The sequence below is a fragment of the Eulemur rufifrons genome, chromosome 28 (assembly GCF_041146395.1).
Source record: "Eulemur rufifrons isolate Redbay chromosome 28, OSU_ERuf_1, whole genome shotgun sequence".
In the NCBI taxonomy this organism is placed as follows: domain Eukaryota; kingdom Metazoa; phylum Chordata; class Mammalia; order Primates; family Lemuridae; genus Eulemur; species Eulemur rufifrons.
The window spans coordinates 36,693,505-36,713,068 of record NC_091010.1 but is presented as its reverse complement, the minus strand read 5'-3'; the positions used below and the strand labels follow the sequence as shown (position 1 = coordinate 36,713,068).

The window sequence follows — 19,564 nt, the reverse complement described above, 5'->3', positions numbered from 1 at the left end:
AAACTTTTAAAGATGATTTTAAAATCAGAAATGGATTTTGAATTTTATCAAATCCTTTTTTTCATATCTATGAATATAAATCATTGTTATTCATTTCCAGCTTAATTGCTCTACAGCAAGAGACCATGATTTCAATCCTTTGAAGTTTCTTGTAATTTGTTTTATGGCCTAGCATATGATCAGCTTTAATAAATATTGCTTATGCACTAGAAAATGGTATATTTTGCAATTTTGGGGTGCAATGTTCTATGTATTGAAATTAACTCAAGTTTCTTAAATATATTCTTCTGGTCTTTTATACCCTGATTATTCTTGTCTGCTAGGTCTATCAGTTATTGCAAGAGATGAGTTGAAATCTCCTAATAAGATCACAGATTTGTCTATATCTCTTCTGAGGACTATGAATTTTTACTTTACATATTTTGAGGCTGTCATTTAGTGCATATAAAATTAGAATTATAATTACTTTCAGATAAATTAATACTTTTACTATTGTGAAATGTCCCTCTTTAGTAATGCTTATGTTCTTAAAATCTTTCTTATCATAGTAGAGATATACAAGCTTTCCTTTGGTTTGTGTTCGGTTTATGTTTACCATTTTTAGTGTAAACTTGTTTCCTTATATAGAAATTGTCTCTTGTAAGATGTCATAGTTGTTTTTTTTTAAATTCAGTCAGACATTCTATGTCTAGTGACTAGAGTATTTAATCTGTTTATATTAGTTTATTTACTGATACTTTTGGCTTTGATCATACTATTTGTTTTCTATTTGTGGTTTTATTGTATGTTAATTTCTCTTTCCTTTTTTGCCTCTACTTGAAATAATCAATTATTGTTAATATTCAATTTTTCCTCTATCAATGTTATTTATACAGGTTTTATTTCTTTAAGTGGTTACCCTAGAGAGCACAACATGCAATATACAACACATTCTGTAGTTGGTAAAATTAAAGAAGCCAATACTTTTATTACTACTGAGATGGTCAAATGACCTAACAACCCTCAACTCTCTTGGCCTCTACCATCTTTTATATTATTGTTGTTAGATATTATTACTGTTTTATACACTCATAATTCATATAAATCCACCCTCATATTTATCCTTTCTATGATGCTTATATTTTCCTTAGAACTTTGTGTTTTCGTATGGGTTCATTTTCTTTCTGCCTGAAGAATACCTTTTAGTGTCTCCTTTAGTGTGATCTGTTGATTACAAATTCTTTAATTTTTGTTTCTCTGGAAATGTATTTATTTGCCTTTATTTTCAAAGGATATTTTAGTCAAGTATAGAATTAGTTATTGGCAAGTTTTATTTTCTTCGAGTCGTTTGAGGCTACCATTCTATTGTCTTACAGCTTTCATTGCTTCAATTAAAAAGCCAACTGTCAATTTTCCACAGAGTCCCCGCCTGGCGTTCACTTGTGGCAGTTACTAACTTTCTACAGTTTTCTTAATCAAAAGTGGTTTAGGTAACCTGTAAAGAAAGGTTTAAAAATTTAAGATGTTCTAAAAAAAAAAAAAAAAAAAAGCCAACTGTCATCTTATTGTTACTCCTTTTAAGGTGATAGGTATTTTTGTCTGTGTGCTATTAGGAGTTTTCTCTCTGTTTTTGATTGTAAGCAGTTTTACTGTGTTATACCTAGGTGTGTGTTTCTGTGTGCTTTGTATTTTTTGTAATAATGGTTTACTGTACCTCTTGAAATCTGTGGCCTGATACTTTTCATCAGTTTTCAAAAATTCAAAGTGATTAGTTCTTGAAATATTGCTTTTGCCCTGTTCTCTCTTTCCTATCCTCTTGGGGCTTCAATTCTGTATGGGTTAGACCTTCTTCCATGACTCCACATCTCATGTCCTTTATTTTTATGTTTTCATTATTTTTCTTTATTTAATGTAGCTATTCCCATTGGAATTTATATTCCAGTTTACTAATTCTATCTTCTGCCATTAAACTTAAGTACAAAGTTATTAATTTTCAGTTACTACCTTTTTAGCTCTAAAATGTCAACTTAAATTTCTTTTATAATTTTTAGTTTTCTGCTGAAATTACCAACAGTTTCATCACATTTCTAAAACATGTTTGTCACAATTATTTTAAAGTTCATGTCTGATAATTCCAATATCAGGATCTCCCATGGGTCTCCTGTTGCATACTTCCACTTTTCTCTTAGTTTTAGGTTATAGGGTATTGTCTTGGTATGCCACCTAGCTGGTTTTGATTGAATCCTAACATTCTGCATGAAAAATTGTGGTGACAGTTTGAGCCTCTGGACGATGTAATCTTCTCTCAGGGAAGATACGCTTTTGCTACCGACAGGCAGGAAGACTAGGGTCAGATCACCTTGATCCAATTATGGACTGAGTAGATATTAATATAAAGAGTTTCAGTCTTACTGAGCACAGGGTTATTAGCAATTAAGGTTTAGCCTTCATGGCTTTCAAGTGGTTGAGCCTGAATTCTAATTTTTGTCCCTCCAGCTCTGTGAGAATTTTAGAAGCTTTGCACAACTTCTTAGCCACTCAGCTTCTAATTGATGCTCAATTACTTATTTTCCTAGGAGTGTTTTACAATTGCTAAATGCCTCAGAAGGACATTGAATGTTTGGCTTACCTTTCTGGACTTCCGTTTTCTCTGGGATATTGGCCTCTCAATTCCTTGATGCTTGGTAATTTTCCAGTGCCTTAATTTAATTTTTTTCATTCAGCTTTTCTGTTTATTCCTGGTGGAAGTGTTGGTTAGCAATAAGCTAATTCTCCATCACCAGAAGAATAAATTGATAAGAAAATCTCTTGAATAATAATTTATTTTGAATTCAAAACAGTCTCTAATTAAAATGATAAAGACACGTTTAAAAGAAAATTACAAATAAGCTATTAATTTTTGCTCAGAGTGGTATTTTACATTTTGACAGTCATGGAGGAACTCAAAACCTAATTTATTTTTTAAAACTTTAGAGTGCACATATGTTTATTGCAGCACAATTTACAATTGCAAAGGTATGGAATCAACAGAAGTGTCCACCAACCAATGGGTGGATAAAGAAAATGTGGTACACACATACACACACACATACCATGTAATACTCCTCAGCCATAAAAATGAATGAAATAATGCGTTTTGTAACTTGGATGGTACTGGAGGCCATTATCTTAAGTGAAGTGACTCAAAAACTGAAAACCAAATACCACTTGTTCTCACTTAGAAGTGGGAGCTGAATTTTGGGTCCATGGGGGCGCACAGAGGGGTAGAATTGACAATGGGGACTCAGAAGGACAGAGGATGGGAGGGGAGTGAGGGATGAAAAATTATCTATCAGGTACAATGCACACTATTCGGGTGATGGGTATGCTAAAAGCCTAGACTTCACCACTATACAATCCATCCATGTAAACAAAAATCACTTGTACCCCTAAATTTATTAAAGTAAAAAAAAACTTTGAAGTTCAGTTTTAGAGAAACATTAATCTTTTTCTAATTTCCAATTTGAAAAAAAATTTGGTAAACTTTATACACTATTGGAAAAATAGACCAATTGTTAACTTGAATGATTTGATATTTTTCCTTGTTAGAACTAATGTTTAAAAAGTGATTAATATTGCCATTTAGTGTAAGTTAATGATTACTTCATTCAAGTACAGTTATGTATCACTAAAGACGGATATACGTTCTAAGAAACGTGTCCTTAGGCGATTTCATCACTGTGCGAACATCAAAGAGTGAGCTTACAGAAACCTAGATGGTACAGCCTACCACACACCTATGCTGTATGGTATAGCCTATTGCTCCTAGGCTACATGATGTGACTGTACTGAATACTGTAGGCAATTGTGACCCAGCAGTAAGTATTGTGTATCTAAATGTAGCAAAGGTACGGTGAAAATATGGTATCAAAGGTAAAAAATGATACATATGTATAGGGCAGGTCCATTATAATCTTACTGGACCACTGTTGTATATCCAGTTGTTGACACAAATGTTCTTATATGAGGTATGACTGTGCCTTACTAAGAGTCATTTTCTAACTTAGTTTAGGACAAGTAACTATATGAATGACAAACTTCTATTTGTACTACTAAAAATATTTTAACAATTGGGGTTTAATTTTTTTGAGGATCTGCTAATTAATGTCAAAAAGAAACCAATGTGATTTACCTGTTACTTTTATAATGGATGTGTTAAACATACACAGTACTTTGCTCAATATGGAATAGAAAATTTGGACAGTAGAGGGTGCAATTGTACCTTTAGTTCTATATTTTAGTCATTAGAAATTAGTATTTAATGGCTGAGAGAAAAATTTGAAGAATGTACTGTTTGTTGAAGCTGTACACTATTTATGGAAGTGTATTTAAACTAAAATGAGTCATGTAAAAAAGAAGTATAAATTTTATAATCATCTAATGCTTTGCTTAACCTTGTACTTTTTTAAAAAATGGCCAGTTTAAATCTCAATTAGAAACTATTTTCAAAAAATACTATTTTAACTGAATAAAGAATATATTTTCTAAACGTAGAAAGTTATATATATATATATCAATATGACATTTGTCTTTTATAGAGCATAATCACTATTAATCATATATATTTTTCCTCTTGGGAAATGCTGCTTCCAAAAAGATTATGTATATTGATAACTATATCATGAGACTCCCATTTCTTAGGAGGAAAAAATATAATTAAGAATCACTAAAGATACACGATGCAATGCCAAGAAGTTCTTATATTCAAATGGTTGTTAGTGCTCTGGTGTTGTTGAATATCCAGAAGTTTCATGCAGTTGCAAATCAGAATCTCAGATTTGCATTTAGATTCTGAAGCATTATAAGATTGCAGTTTAATGCTTCATTTATAGAGATTTGTGGAGTTACAGATGTGTAAAACTTTGAATATTTATCTCCAAATTTGACTCTCTTTCGTAGATAAGGGTCTCCTATTTTTTTCCATAGGGTGGGCTTGAGCTTAGGTTTTTTTTAAGTTTGACAAAAATTACCTTTCTCAAGACCATATTCAAGTACAATAAATTTGAAGAACTTTGGAAGCCTTCTTGCTGACGTTTAGAAATTATAGAAAACATCTACCTGAGAAATAGTCCTTTTTTTCATCAACAAACTATATATCCCCGTGTTTAGGTTTAATTGAACCGATATTTGACATAACATTGTGACTTTATAATTATTGCTAAAACCTGAAAGTTAGCACTTCAGTGTCCAGTTGACTGTGGTCGTCAGCTTATGATTTTATTTGAAGGCTTACTCTGACATTCTGTAGAAAAAGCAGAGAAAGAGCAAGAGAGAGGAGATGGGAGATAAGTATATCTATTTTAAGAATAAAGTTGGTGGATTAGAAGTATTTTTGGAGATAAATGTGCTTGTGTGTATAAATCTGCTTCTTAAACTTTGTTTCAGTATTAACATCCACTTCACTGTAAATGAAGTGAACAGGTAGGGCATAAGCATTGGTTAATAATCACTGAAGTAATTTATTAAGTAATGTACTTGGAAGCATCTGCTTTCAAAATATCAAATGATATGAATAGTTTTCTAAAAGATATACATAATAAGAACTATTAAAAAGCACCAACTCCAAATAAAGCAGTCAGCCTTTTGAAGGAGTAACTGGAACTGTGGAAGAAACAGAAAGAAATTGCAGAGTTGGTGGTGCTGTGGACATTGCCAGTGTTGTATAAAAAAGAACACTGGACCTTGAAGACAATATATTATGAGGCTAAAAGAAAGAAAGAATCAGACATTATGGCAATTTAAAAGTGCATTAAGAGAGCTGATTGTCTAGGTGTAATTTGAAAAAAGTGATTGGGTGTCAAGAAGCATTATTTTCTAGAAAAAAATTTCAAGGTGACAGGAAGAAAACATGGTTATCATGGGTCTTAAGCAGCAAATATGTTGTTTAAAGAGTGATGCCTTTTTTTTTTTCTGTAGAAGAAAAGCACATTTTAAACTAAGCCTCTGATACATTTGATTTATTATATATAGAAAGGCTTAAACTAAGCCTCTGATATATTTGATTTATTACATATTACACACCACCATCAATAAATTGGTAGAGAAATTGTTCCTTTCTCCTTCTCCATCAGAGAGGCATGTTGTGGATACTAAATAAATATTTGTTGACTTCGTCTATTTATTCCTACCTTTATTTGTCTAATAAAATTAAAAAATATATAGTGAGAGCCTACTTGTGCTCGGTGTTGATGGACAAAATAGGCATAATTCCTTGTCTTCCTGGTTTACAGTCTAATGGGGCAGATACCTATTTAACAACTATCCATGGAAATAATATATAATTATAAGTTATGATAAGTGCTATTATGATGGAAACCATCATGGGGATGATTCAGGTTTGCTAGAGGAACTTATATTTAAGGAGAGAACTGAAGAATGGGTTTATTTGAGTTAATGACTAAGATGGGAGATGGTGATGGGGTAGTGATGGGGCTGGGATTTGAAGGTAAGAGGTATTAGGAGAAAGCCTTCACAGGCAAAAAAAGAATCAAGTTCTGAAGTGTCAAAATAAAATGGCTTGGTGCTTGGAGATTTTAAAGAATTAAGAGATCAATATAGCATTTAGGTAATTAATTATTAATCAATTGCTCTCCTTATTTCAATCCCATTGTAATTTTCCCTTGAACATTTTCCCAACCTGAGCAACAATCCTGTGACCCAACCTAGTTTTAAAGAGAGGAAATGTGGTTATGGGTCAAATGGCAATGCTAGTCTTTTCCTGTAGGCACCAAATTTGTCATATGTTCATGGTTTTCTGTCATGTCATTGGCTGTGGTTATGGGCTGGGCAAATTGTGGTTTTAAAGGGGAGATACCAGTGGTTGGCAGTACTGTTGGTGGCACCAGGACTAGATATTGCTGTGTATTTAGATATCAATAGGGATTTCACAAGTGGGGACAATGCTTGATCTTTTTAATAACTTTTCTGATATACCTTTAAACAATTGATGTCATGAATACTCTGGTTCAACACTTACAGTATGAGTAGAAGGAATGTCTAGTTGTTTAAATCAAATGTATATATTTACTATTTATTTATGAACTATATACAGTATTTACTATTGTATATATTTATATTTATTTTGGAGATTCAAGATACATAATGGAAAATTAAAAGTACTGAGAATAATGCACAGAGAAATACGTTCTGTTGAGTCTTTCTCAGTGCCTCCCAAACGTTTTTGACCATGGAACCCTTCTTCGTTACACTTATCACTGTTTTAAGGGACTAGTGTTCTTTCAGTCACATTTTGAGGAAACACTGAGCTGTAGTATATGCTTTGATGGGTGAGAGCTTTGAATTAGAGTCAGTGGGTTGCTGGCAAAGCTTTTCTTTGACCACTGGGTTTAGCTATTGCACCATCTGTTACTCTGTGCTTTTTCTTGGTTATTTGTGGTTTCTTCATCAGTTATTTTACTTCTCACAAGTTGATATTCTCTGATTCTGGAATATGAAAATGTATGAAATGTGTTAGTAGTTTGCTTTGTGAGCAATTGGTAGTTAAATGACTGTATGTATACTTAGAATCTTAAAATACAAAATTGTTTCTAAGAAAATTAATGTAATGAAAATTTTAAATGATACTCTTTTCAATACATCTTTGAAATACATCTTTACTGTCTTCTCTTTTTGTTTTTTGCAAAGGAGTTGTACAGTACCCCATCAGTACCCCATTAGAAAATATTAAATTAATAAAATCACCTTTTGGCATAGTTTAAAGTTACAACACCTTAAAAATGTCAAATGACCTAAGACTAACCACATGATTTCAAGCTATCAAATAAGTGTCACCATTTAAATTCTGAGAGTTCCATGTAAAGTTTAGGATATTATCTTTTAATGTCTGAGATAGAGACAATTTTTTTTCTTGCTAATGATTGTTTTTCATATTTCAAGGGCTTTTAAAATCCTGTAATGTGAGGAAGCTTGAGCTATGTCTGAAGAGAGAGAAAAATTAAGATGGTTTACCCTATTTCTCCACTTAGATCTTTGTCAAAGAAGGTGGAGTGCATAAGATTTGGGATGCATCTACCCCATGTGCCCACCTTAGTTTTACATGAATGAGGGCTGATCAGGAGGGTGTGGTTTATATATTCATACTGATGGTATATGCATGCTTGTGGGGCATTTACAAGCATACACACAGACACATAGACACAAACACACTGACACACACACATACACGCACAAACACAGTTATTTATTTTCTTGTGGATCCCCATAGTAGCAATAAAAGTTCCATATGGTTCAGGTATAAGGAGAGGCATAATAGAACTAATTAGACATTTCAAAGACCTTTGTATATATTTTGTTTATAGCAAATTAAAGTGGTCTAAAATGGCTTTAACTACCATTATTTACTCAGAGACATAAAGTAGAATTTTCCTGTGAACTAAGTCAGGCTTTTATTTTAGTAATAATAAAAATGTCAAGTGAAGGAATAACTTTAAGGAACAGTATGCTGACAATTGGGAAATTTGGGTTCGATACTTGCCTCTGCCTTGGGTGAATTGTTTAATTTCCCCGGCCTTTCAGTTTCTTTAAATTTGAAATTAGGATGTTGAATTAAATAATCTCTGTGGTCCATTCCAGCTCAAAATTCTGTGATATTCATCATGAGTAAAGAATAAAGACACTGTCTTAGTCTGTTTCGTACAGCTATAACAGAATATCAGAAATTGGGTAATTTGTAAAGATTAGAGATTTATTTCTTATAGTTCTGGAGGCTGGGAAGTCCAAGGTTGAGAAGCTCAAGGCCTTCTTGCTGCATCATCCCATGGCAGGAGGCCTAAGGGCAAGAGCGCACAAGAGAGGGGGCAGGGAAGAGGCCCAAACATCCTTTTATCAGGAACTCACTCTCAAGATAACTAACCCACTCCCACGATAGCAGCATTGATCTATTAATGAGGGCTCAGCCCTCAAGACCTAATCACCTATTAAAGATCCCTCCTCTCAACACTGTTGCATTGGGGATTAGTTTCCAACCCATGAACTTTGGGGGAGACATTCAAACCATACCAGGCACCTTTGCTTTTTTTGGTGGGAGCTAGGATTGGGTGGGGTCTCAAATCATGACAGTGTTGCTATCACTCTTTTAAATATCTGTGTTTGTGTGTGTCTGTATGTGTGTGTTGTTTGTGCCCTCAATAGTGACATAACTAAAATAATGGAGTGAATGTGGAAATGCTGTTCCATTAGGTAAGTTTTACTTCTGTGAGTGCTGAGAGAATGTTACTTGCTGTGTACTGATGGAGGGTCTGACCCGTGGAAACTGGCAAATGAAAATAAACAATTTTCACTAAGTTCTCTGTGTTCCTGAGAGCAGCAATTGCTTTTCCTGTTCCAAAAATAAACATTTTGAAGATTTCCTTGTTATTTTTTCCACTTAACATTGGTAGTCAATATAGATGCTTTTCTAGGGAAGATAGATGGTTAGAATTTTGGCTGTATTATATTCTATGGAAAACTTAGACAAATTTTCCGTAGTAACTCCTTAAATTAACTCTGATCTTTGGGTAAAAATTCTTACATAATGCAATGATTCAAGAAAGACAGAATATTCTGCACTAATACCAAAAAAGTGTGAAAACCCCTATTGTATATTTATTTATATAGGGTATTGAAACTATACGATACTTTATATATTGCTATTTTTATAACTTCATTATATAGGCATTTGCACATTTATGTTTTAAGTTAAATCTGAACCCCTAGTATTTAAAATATTCATTACTACCAGATTGAATGTCTATACTTTGAAAAATGAATTTAAAAAATCCAGTCCAGCCCAGGAAGGAATTTTGGAATCTTTTAAAAAATGCACATTAGGTAAGATGACTGATAGTTTAACAGTTTGTTATAAACACATAGCAATTATATATGTCTTGTGGGTGTCAGCCTGGGGCTCCTATTCTTGTTCCAAGAGTAATGCTTTCATAAACATCGGGCACTATATCTTGGCCCTGGAATAATATCTTTTTATTTTTACCAACCTATTGTTTCATTTGCCTGTCATTAGAAAGGTGAATTTCTGTGTCTCATGATGATTGTATAAAAGTCACAATATCAAGAGTTTCCTTAATGTGAAATTAGGTGATATTTACTTGCCCATTAAGTTAGTAAGAGTGAAGATCTTTACATATTTTCCTACTAAGTCTTTTGCCTGCAACTCCTCTTTTCCCCCAAATCCTTGACTTTCTCACAATATAAACAAATTTCTCAGCATCTTTCTGTTGCCCAATTCAGTCATTTTACTTACTGACAAAAATTTAATTCACTCCAACTTGTATTTTATTATCTTTCTTACATCTTTAGTATTTTCCCCCCTTAACGAAGTTGAATGAGTTTGTTAGGAAAATTTAGGTTTTCTTTACTCTAAATTTTGGCTACATAATGTATAGGAGGAGAATAGCCAAATAATATCAGATGTTAAATGCTAGTTAAAATAAAAACAACAAAAAAGAAAAATCATTGACTACAGAGCTATTCTGTAAGCCACATGGTATCAAATCTGTTTTCAGAAGCAAAATTACCTTTGCAAATGTTTTTGAATATTTTGTAGAAAATACTGATGCATTAACTTAGTAAGTGATGTGCATTTAATAAACAAGAAAAGTCACTGAAATGGAAACTGAGAAACTGTAATTTATTTATCCTATAGGGAGATAGTATGATGTTGCATGCTCATGTACCTATTCATTGGGATTAAAATTCAGTAAAATGGTATTTTTGTGAATAAAACATTTTAAATTATATTTTATGCACTTTAAAATTTTGCATTTATTAAAAAATACAGGAAACCTAATATTTTTCTTCTTAAAATATTTTATTTCTTCTGGTCATTGGAAATGGCAGTTTACTAAAGAGTACAAAGAAATGTTCATTTTGTTAGATAGTGCATGAGTTTTCATGGGCACTAGTTTAGGCTGAGACACAATAATAACTTACCATCATTTTAAGTGGTGGAATATAAGAATTCATTTCAACTAATATTAAGCATGACACTAATTCAGTATTAAATGCTAAGCACGTTAGCAATTATGATACAGTGGACTATTACTTTCCAAGTCTCTGTAGTAAGTTTTTCATCATTAATGGTTTTTTTCTTTTCCATGCAGAACTTATCATTTGAAGTAGTATGACTTCAAAACAACCCAACCATTAGAATTTTTACTTATACCATTTAAATATACATTTATTACAGCTGAATCTATCCACCAAACTCAATTAGATTAATTGTATAGGAGTTAATTGAATACAGGTGGGTGAATCATTGTGTTTAATCCATAGGAAAGCAACCTAAAGTTCCAGTTTTTGTAAAAACACTAAACCAAAAAAAGAACCTTGAATCCATGTTTAATTTATTAAAGCATAATTAAAATTCTATTGTCTGACCCCCCCCCCATAGCTCAAAGACAATTCCTGTAGTATACAATGGAATATGATGATTGCTTTCTTAAAACATTCACACAAACAAATGTGTAAGTGGGTTTGTAATGTGCATAAAATAATAGGTATTACCATTACAGATTTTCCTTGGTTTTACTTTTCTATCAGTAACTTTGAAAGTAAAATTTGAACATATTTATAAACTCAAGAGGCTCAGCAATCCTGAATTAAATATAATGACCAACAGTCTTGGTTTGACTAGGACTGAGAGGTTCTTAGAACTTTTAGTTTTAAAACCAGGACAATCTGAAGCAGTTCTAGTACTAAAACCAGAATGTTCTAAGGCAAACCAGGGTGAAATGGTGCTGAATAAAGACAGTTTTGGAAAAAGGAACTTTTTAAACATCTTTTTCCTGCCCTTTCAGGATTTTTCAAATTTCTTATCTGTCTACCTTCCCAACCCCAAAGTCAAGCAAGTTAATGTTAAAGGACACTTTTATCTCCCTGGATCCAGAACAAGACAGCAGCAACACTTGTAAGATCTTGTAGAAGGCAAGGAGAGGTAGGGGCTTGGGCTCTACATCAAATGGTCTGGATTTAAACCCAGACTTTGCCATTCATTAGGTGGGTTATTCTGTGCCTCCGTTCCCTCAGATAAAATTGAAATATTAATAATATTCAACTCAGAGGGTTGTATGAACAGTGTCTGTCATGCATTAAAAGTTCAAGGAAATTAGTTACTTTTATTGTGATCTTGATTATAATTCACAACTTAGAGCAAGCCATTATTTATGTCTTCCAGTAATAGCCTTCATATCTAGATTCTTAGGAGTACAACAAGTAACAAACTTTTAGCAGTTTTCTGCAAAGTGTGGCTTCCATTACCTAAAAATCCCAACTGTATTTTTGTTTGTTTGTTTGTTTTCTTGTTCAAGATATATACATGAAATGGTAGACAAAAATTTCAAACTTAAGACTCTTCCAGGAAATGTAGCATCCATGAAATGGACAAATGGATGATAAAATTATTATAGTTCTTTTGGGGCTAATTATGTTTTCAGTGAAGGATAAAAAATTCTATAGACTTTATTTTTTAATGGCCAGTATTATAATAAAGCTACTTTATTGAATATCCCATTTAATGATTATGAGATCCATTAAGGAAGACATGGTAATATTTATTCTCAATCATGAGGTATGGGTGCAAAACTGAAGAACATACTGGAGTTCTAACATGCCACAGTTTGGTCTAACTACCAGTAGGACTTTACTTCCGTGAAAGCTATGACAAAGGCAGACTGCTGAAAAGCAGGTTGTGAGCTGGCTATGGAATTCAAGACTGTGAATTCAGTTCCTTCAAAATTGCATTGTTCTTTAAGTGTTAGTATCTAACATCAAGGCCTCACCTCTGATAGGCAGTGGGAGAAGAGTTCAGCCCATGCTATTCCCCTCCACTCCATTCCAGATGGAATTTGTGGTAGACATTTCCTAAGTAGACTGTAGACTTGTGCCTTATCTTTGATCTGGTAATTTAGCCAGTTAAGTTTTCTATGGGACACATAGTAAAGATAATTTGTTGAAATGTAATTATAAGATCTTGATTTTTCACATAAATTTTATTTCTAGCATTTGCTAAGTACAATGCAAAAGATGTGTAAGAAAATGTTAGAATCACTCAAAAGGTTGAGCTGGAAACCTGGTTCCTCAAGATCTAAACAACCAGACAAAAACATCATTGAAAAATTTACTTAAAACATTTATTTTGACTTTAAGAATGAGAAAAGCCTAGAATTTTATAATTTGCATATATAATTATAAAGCATTTAAGGGAAAATGAAATTATTTTTATAATATAGGCTAACATAACTGAATGTTAGTCTGTACCTTAAACCCCTTTTAAAGTCAAAATTGTAATGAATGGATCTTTTCAGCCATTTACTTTGTGTTTGTTACAACAGACTCTTAATATCAGATTCATCCTAAAACATTTTGTATCATGAAAATTCCATTTAAATGAAAATATAATGTGGATACATCCTATATTTCATGTAGATATGCTAGCTTAAATAGTGAAAATTGTTTACACAAGTCAGTATAAAAAAACCTCACTTTTGTTCAAAATACCTGAATATTTTTGAAGTGCTATTTTTTAATTTTTATTTTTGGGACAAATGCTTTAGTTTCTATTTTCCTTTGTATGTGTAGACAGGCTTTCTACCAATGAAGAAAACCCCTCTCTATTTTGTGCTATTCAAAGACTTTGAGTAACACCATTTAAGCCTCAAATGAAATCTAAAAACAAAACTCTGCTTAGCAGTTGTCTAATGATGTCCTCTATACATTGCTTTGAATATATTTTTAGACATAAACTCTTGGATCATGGACCCCAATATAGACCTATAGGAAAAAGTCATTTAGCATTAAACATTTTCCCATGGAAATAAAGAACTCTCACAGGTTGAATAAGATACGAATTTGGCCTTTTGCCTAGAAGAAGGAAATTGTCATGGAAGCTCTTTTAGAATACAGGCAGTTATACAAAGTCATAGTACTTCTGCTTGGTTTACTTCTAATTAAAACAACAATAATTCAGAGCTATTATTTACTGCTGTCAGTATATGTATGTTATTCATGTTTCTTCTTCACAAATGAAAATGTTTTAGGAATTATTCACTTTATATGACAGATTCTGAAATGAATGCACTTCCGAAAATGTACGTGTTGAAAAGCAGAAAAATTAAGTGTCTATGTCATCTTTACTAAGAGAATTAGATCATAATCTGTGTGAAAGAGTGTTTAGGATTGTATATCCTTTGTCATTTATACCTCCAGTCACAAACAAATACAGTTTAAATCAAACAGCTTGTTAACGTGCCAGTAGCTAGCTGTTTTTTTCTTTCTTCCTTTCTTTTTTTTTTGTAAGCTCAAAAACAAAAAGTGTATATTCAAAAGCAAAAGTGAGCAAGTTTTTTGATACGAATATTTGTATTCTTGGCTAAGTTTAGATTCCAGCGAATAGTTGTGCATTGCAATTCAGTTTTAATTTATTTTCTATTTTGTTTTAGTGTTAAGGAATGACCAAATAGAGCATTGAAGATTTATAATATTGAGTGCCCAAGAATAGTAATTAAAAGGCTGCTAATAAAGATGCTGCAAATTTGATGAGTTGTTGAAGATTTAAGCAAATATTAGGAATTTAGGTGTTAGGTAAATATTTGAGGATTCTAAATATGTGTTCCCATGATGGGAGAATAACCCTTGGACAGAAAAGATGGTATCCGATTGTCATCACTGTAGGAAATAGTGTGGGGGCAGGGTTGGGGGTGGGAATGAGTGGGTAGGGGTGATTGGTACAGTATAGTGTGCAGTTTAGTGCATCCCGTTTGGTCTGCCTTCCCGTTTTTAGGATTTTCCCTCTTCCAAGTTTGTGTCAGGATTTCTTCCTCGCCATTCAAGTGGAAAGATACATTCCTAACAGCTTGGTTGTCAGGAAAGTAATATTTTCAAAGGTATGGTTCAGTTCTAAAATGAACTTTTTGGAACTCGGGAATGATTTTTAACTCCCACCTCCTCCCCCGCCAAATTCAGCAACTGGAAGAAGCCAGGCCCATCAGTAAACTATTCTCCGGACCCTAGCTCAAGGCGGGAGGGATGATGGAGAAGCTGAGCAGCCTTCTAGGGCCCAAATCCGGTTTTGGCCATTGCCCTAAAAAGAGTTCCATTATCTGAGTTTGGAAGGGGCAGAAAAAGTGAGTCACTAGCAGGAGCTGGCAGACAGTAGCAACGCTTAGAGGGGAAAAGTTAGACAGCCCCCTCCTCCAACCCCAGTTTTCCAAAGGCTGTATGCGGGAATCCCTCCCTGGCACGGACTCGCTCTCACCTTCTGAGAGGCAAGTTTCTTTTCAAGCGTTAGCCACCTGTGTGAGGCGCTCCCCGTGGGAAAGGTGGCGTGGGAGAAGCGAAAGCTCAGTCACAGCGCTCGGGAGCTTTTCTTGGTTGAGGCTGGCGGTCCAAATACCTCCAGAACTCGGAGCTCTTAGGATGCAGAGTCCTCTCTGTCCTCGGACGTCGCCAGGATCGTACGTAGCTCAGATCGCCAGGATTCTCAAGACTGGTATGCTCTGGAGCCGGCTGACGCCTCCCCAGTTTGCAAGGGGTCCTCCCTGTCCTTGCCCTCCCACCTCCCCACCCCCAAAGTAGTGCTCCCGCCTCGCTCCGCCTGCACACCCCCCAGCGCGCCTCCCAGGTTTATCAGGTCCTCACACACCCCACCGGCTTCCTTTGGCGCCCGGCGCGAGTGACCCGGCCAGACCGCTGCTGCCTTGGAGTCCCCATTCAAGTCCCCTCCTCCCACTCCCCCGCCGCCGCCGCGCCTCCCGCCTCTGTGCCCCCGCGCCGCGGCGCCCACCGCGTTTCAGGTTTAATCCCCGGTTGGACCTGCTGGTTTGCTCATCCCCACGCTCAGCGTCTCAGTAAGCCCAGAGAAGTGGAATCTGCACACTGAAACTCTCGGTCGCTGGAGCCGGCGGACTGGGCATGCTCAGAAGCCAGGGCTGGCTTTGGTCTCAAGTAGGAAGCTTTTGCACTCGGGAGGCAGCGACGACTTTGGGGAAAGTTGATCGGAGAGGGGAGGAAGCCCCAAGACGCGGAGCAGCGGCAGGAAGGAGCCCCCGGCAGCCCGGAGGAGCATGGGCACCCTGCGGGATTTACAGTACGCGCTCCAGGAGAAGATCGAGGAGCTGAGGCAGCGGGATGCTCTCATCGACGAGCTGGAGCTAGAGTTGGATCAGAAGGACGAACTGATCCAGAAGCTGCAGAACGAACTGGACAAGTACCGCTCGGTGATCCGACCAGCCACCCAGCAGGCGCAGAAGCAGAGCGCGAGCACCTTGCAGGGCGAGCCGCGCACCAAGCGGCAGGCGATCTCCGCCGAGCCCACCGCTTTCGACATCCAGGATCTCAGCCATGTGACCCTGCCCTTCTACCCCAAGAGCCCACAGTAAGCAGGGGTTACGCGCCGGGTCCGTGTGGCTCCCTGGCGGTGGGGAGCTGCGGGTCTCTGTATTGTCTGTCGGCCCCCGCCCCTCCCGCTTGCCATGTCTGTCCTCATCCTCAGAAATGTTTCATTTTAACGGGCACTTCTTGCGGGGCTGTGCACGTTTCTCAGAGCCAGACTCACTGCACATACGTTGCCTTCGTGTCTTTGTCAGATGTCAAGGCATTATTTTTAAATATACATATACATTCGTATATGCCACCTAGTGTACGTAGAGTTTGAACGCGCCCCAGGCGTGTGTCCGACCGTGCGTGTGAGTGTGACAGGAGAAATAAAAAGCCCCCCGTCTCCTAAAAGCCCTGGCAAACCAGCCCAGCCGGAAAATCCTAAATGCAGGCTCATCAGACTTGAAATGAAATGCGTCTGATAGCTCCCTTACTTTCTATGCTTTTGTGGCTCTCGCGGATTTCTCTACCTGCTGGCGCTTCACGCTGGTACCCTTCAAACCTGAGGTTCTGTCATTATCAAAGTGTAAAAAATAAGCAAATACCCATATAAAAGGGAAGCATTTTTTGATTTCTTGAGTTGGATGACATTTACAATCCATAAATGGAAGACTAGTCTGTTGATTTTTTAAAAATATTTTTTCGTAACATCTGAGGGAGAAGATTGCTTATTTTCCTTCAGGAATTTGCATAACGTTACTAATGGAGCAGCTCCATCACCCAAAAGGGTTGCATGTTTCCAGGGTCAAATATAGATAAGTACACTTACCTTATTTACAACGTGGACACACTGTTTGCCTTATTCCTGGCTTCTAATGCAACCCCTCTGGTATTGTTCTAGCATCTTAGAGAACTGTGTACTTCTGATGTCAGTGGGCTTCAGAACTTGGTTTGGGAAAAAATTGAATGAAACTTGTTATTCAGTAACACTCAACTCAGAATCCTTATGGAGAGTAAAGAAGCAGAAATGGGAGGTTAACACAGAATGAAGGAAAGCACCCAAATGAATGGCATTTTTAATTAGTAGATAATGACATAATTGATAAAACCGAGGATTTTGCTGCTCTTAACTATATCACATTGTCTGGATGACACGTGTTACATAATAATACAAAGTCCCTTGAAACTCTTTGCTTCATAAAGACAAGGAATTAATATAAAGAGAAAAAGTAAATACTTGATTACCTCTATTTAAATTTATTGGATGTTGAGGGGGAGAGGTCAGGAGCATGCATTAATTATACTTTTGAAAACTTAGAGTTATACCCATACATAGTGGTTCTCATGGAACGTTTGCTGTTCTTCATGCAGGTGTAGCTTACGGAGGAGTTTGTGTTCTGTGAGGGAGTGGAGGAGAGACAATAAGGATAAACATTCCTGAGATTCTGACCTTACCAAGTTGCCCTAATAGTTCAGCAGACTTAGATTTACCTTAGAAACCTGAATGATTTGAATCGACTTCCACTTTCTCTGGTAAATTAATTTGCAGTCCTGACATGCTTGCCTGTTTTAGCTAACAAGGTACATGACCATCTCTCCTGGGCCAAGTTTTGCATAATGAAAAAGTAACTCCAAGACAGCTCCCTGCATCTTTAAGCATTCCATAAAATTTCATTTTAGTATCTGCAGGACTTTGGAGTAACAGAGCAAACTTCGCTTTTATGAAAAGACCATTTTAATAGGGTTTATAATGAAGCATGATCAAGCGGGCTGATAACTCCAGTTAAACGTTCTATCAGAGAAAATCTAAAGGAATCTAGGCAGTAGGGAATGAACTGGACAATGTGGTAAGTTTTAGAAACCTCTCAGTGCTTGACACGTAGAATAATTAGATTAAAAAGAAAAGTCCATGGTGGAAAATGAAATTAGTGTGGCAAATAGTTTACAACATCCATTATAATAAACATTTTATTCATTGAACAATGTTGTGTGTTCTCATATTTATTTAATAACCTGTGTTTTAAAGAACTCAGCTATTAAGGCATTGCCATGATGGATTTTGTGATTCTGAAGGATTTTATTGAAGAAAATGATAGAGTGTCTTCTAAGCTTAAATATTTTTGGAGAAACATCTGTTCTTTTTTCACACTTACATATAGAAAACTAGAATAAAATTGGCTTGAGTAGTAGAATGTGTACCTTTCTTAGGGGAAAAAGAATTATATTGTATGCAAAATGATTATATATTAGGTTATTTTAATGGTTGTACCACATAGCTCCACAAAGAATTAAGAAAACTTGCCAAACCAAAGAAGACCTGTTTGCATTTCAGTTTATTTCACTATGAATAATTTGAGTACACAGACTTATTGGCAACAAGTGTTTATGTTTTTGTATTCCATCTTTTCTGCAACTTAAATTTAGCCATCTTCCTTAAACTTACACATAGATTATTATGAGTTCAAGTTAAAATGAAACCAACTAAATAGACTAAAATTAATTTCAAGTTCACACTCATGTTAGTTTTGATACTATTTTTTTTAGATATAGGTAACTGCCCAGCTAATGTTCTGTTCAGTTATCTGATGTATGCAAATATGTTTGTCTAGTTTTTGCTTACTGTGGTTACTTTCTGAAGATTATAATTTTTTTTTAAAAAATTCTGTTTTCTTGGTGATTTTTGATCATTTAAAAATAATGTAAAATGTAAACTAACTTAAAACTTTAATCATCTTAACATTTTTGGTTTGGAATTTTCCCTTGAAGATGGGAATTGGGGGGAAGCCTCTGTCAGATTCCAGCACAGAACCAGGGCACCTTGCTACACCTATGAGGTGGGAGGAGTGTTTTTGTTGGTCTCTTTCACCATCTGTATAGATATAGTCCTTTAGCCCCTCTTATGTTATGAAAGGGAAGCAAAGAACTGATGTAGCAAATTGGAATCTGTATTCCACTGCTACCGAATAACTGCTTGAGAATGTAAAACTACTAGACTGCATATTTTGAAAGAAATTGAGCAAATCCTAAAAAATTTAAAAAAAAAAAGCCCAAGGATTCATTATATAAAATCAGATTGCCTGTTGATTGTGTATATAGAATGGGTCTTACGGACTTTCAATTTAATTTTATTTCATAACATTTTATTCCTGAAAATTGACTCTGTAATAGGTTAGAACATCCAGTTTCTGATATTTTGATCCAAATGCTTTACCTATTG

General features: G+C 35.4%; 1 protein-coding gene across 2 annotated transcripts in view; it reads left to right on the top strand.

Annotated features, from left to right (window-relative positions):
* The window catches only part of PRKG1 (protein kinase cGMP-dependent 1), a 1,171,371-nt gene that overhangs the window by 59,330 nt on the left and 1,092,477 nt on the right, over positions 1–19,564 (top strand). Inside the window, exon 1 of one of the 2 annotated variants that reach the window (XM_069461137.1) lies at positions 16,087–16,405. The exons of the other annotated variant lie outside the window; for it this stretch is intronic. Coding sequence (XP_069317238.1) covers positions 16,095–16,405 — 311 coding nt within the window. The 5' untranslated portion in view covers positions 16,087–16,094. Of the gene's footprint in view, positions 1–16,086; positions 16,406–19,564 lie in introns of those variants that run through there. 2 annotated transcript variants of the gene reach the window in all.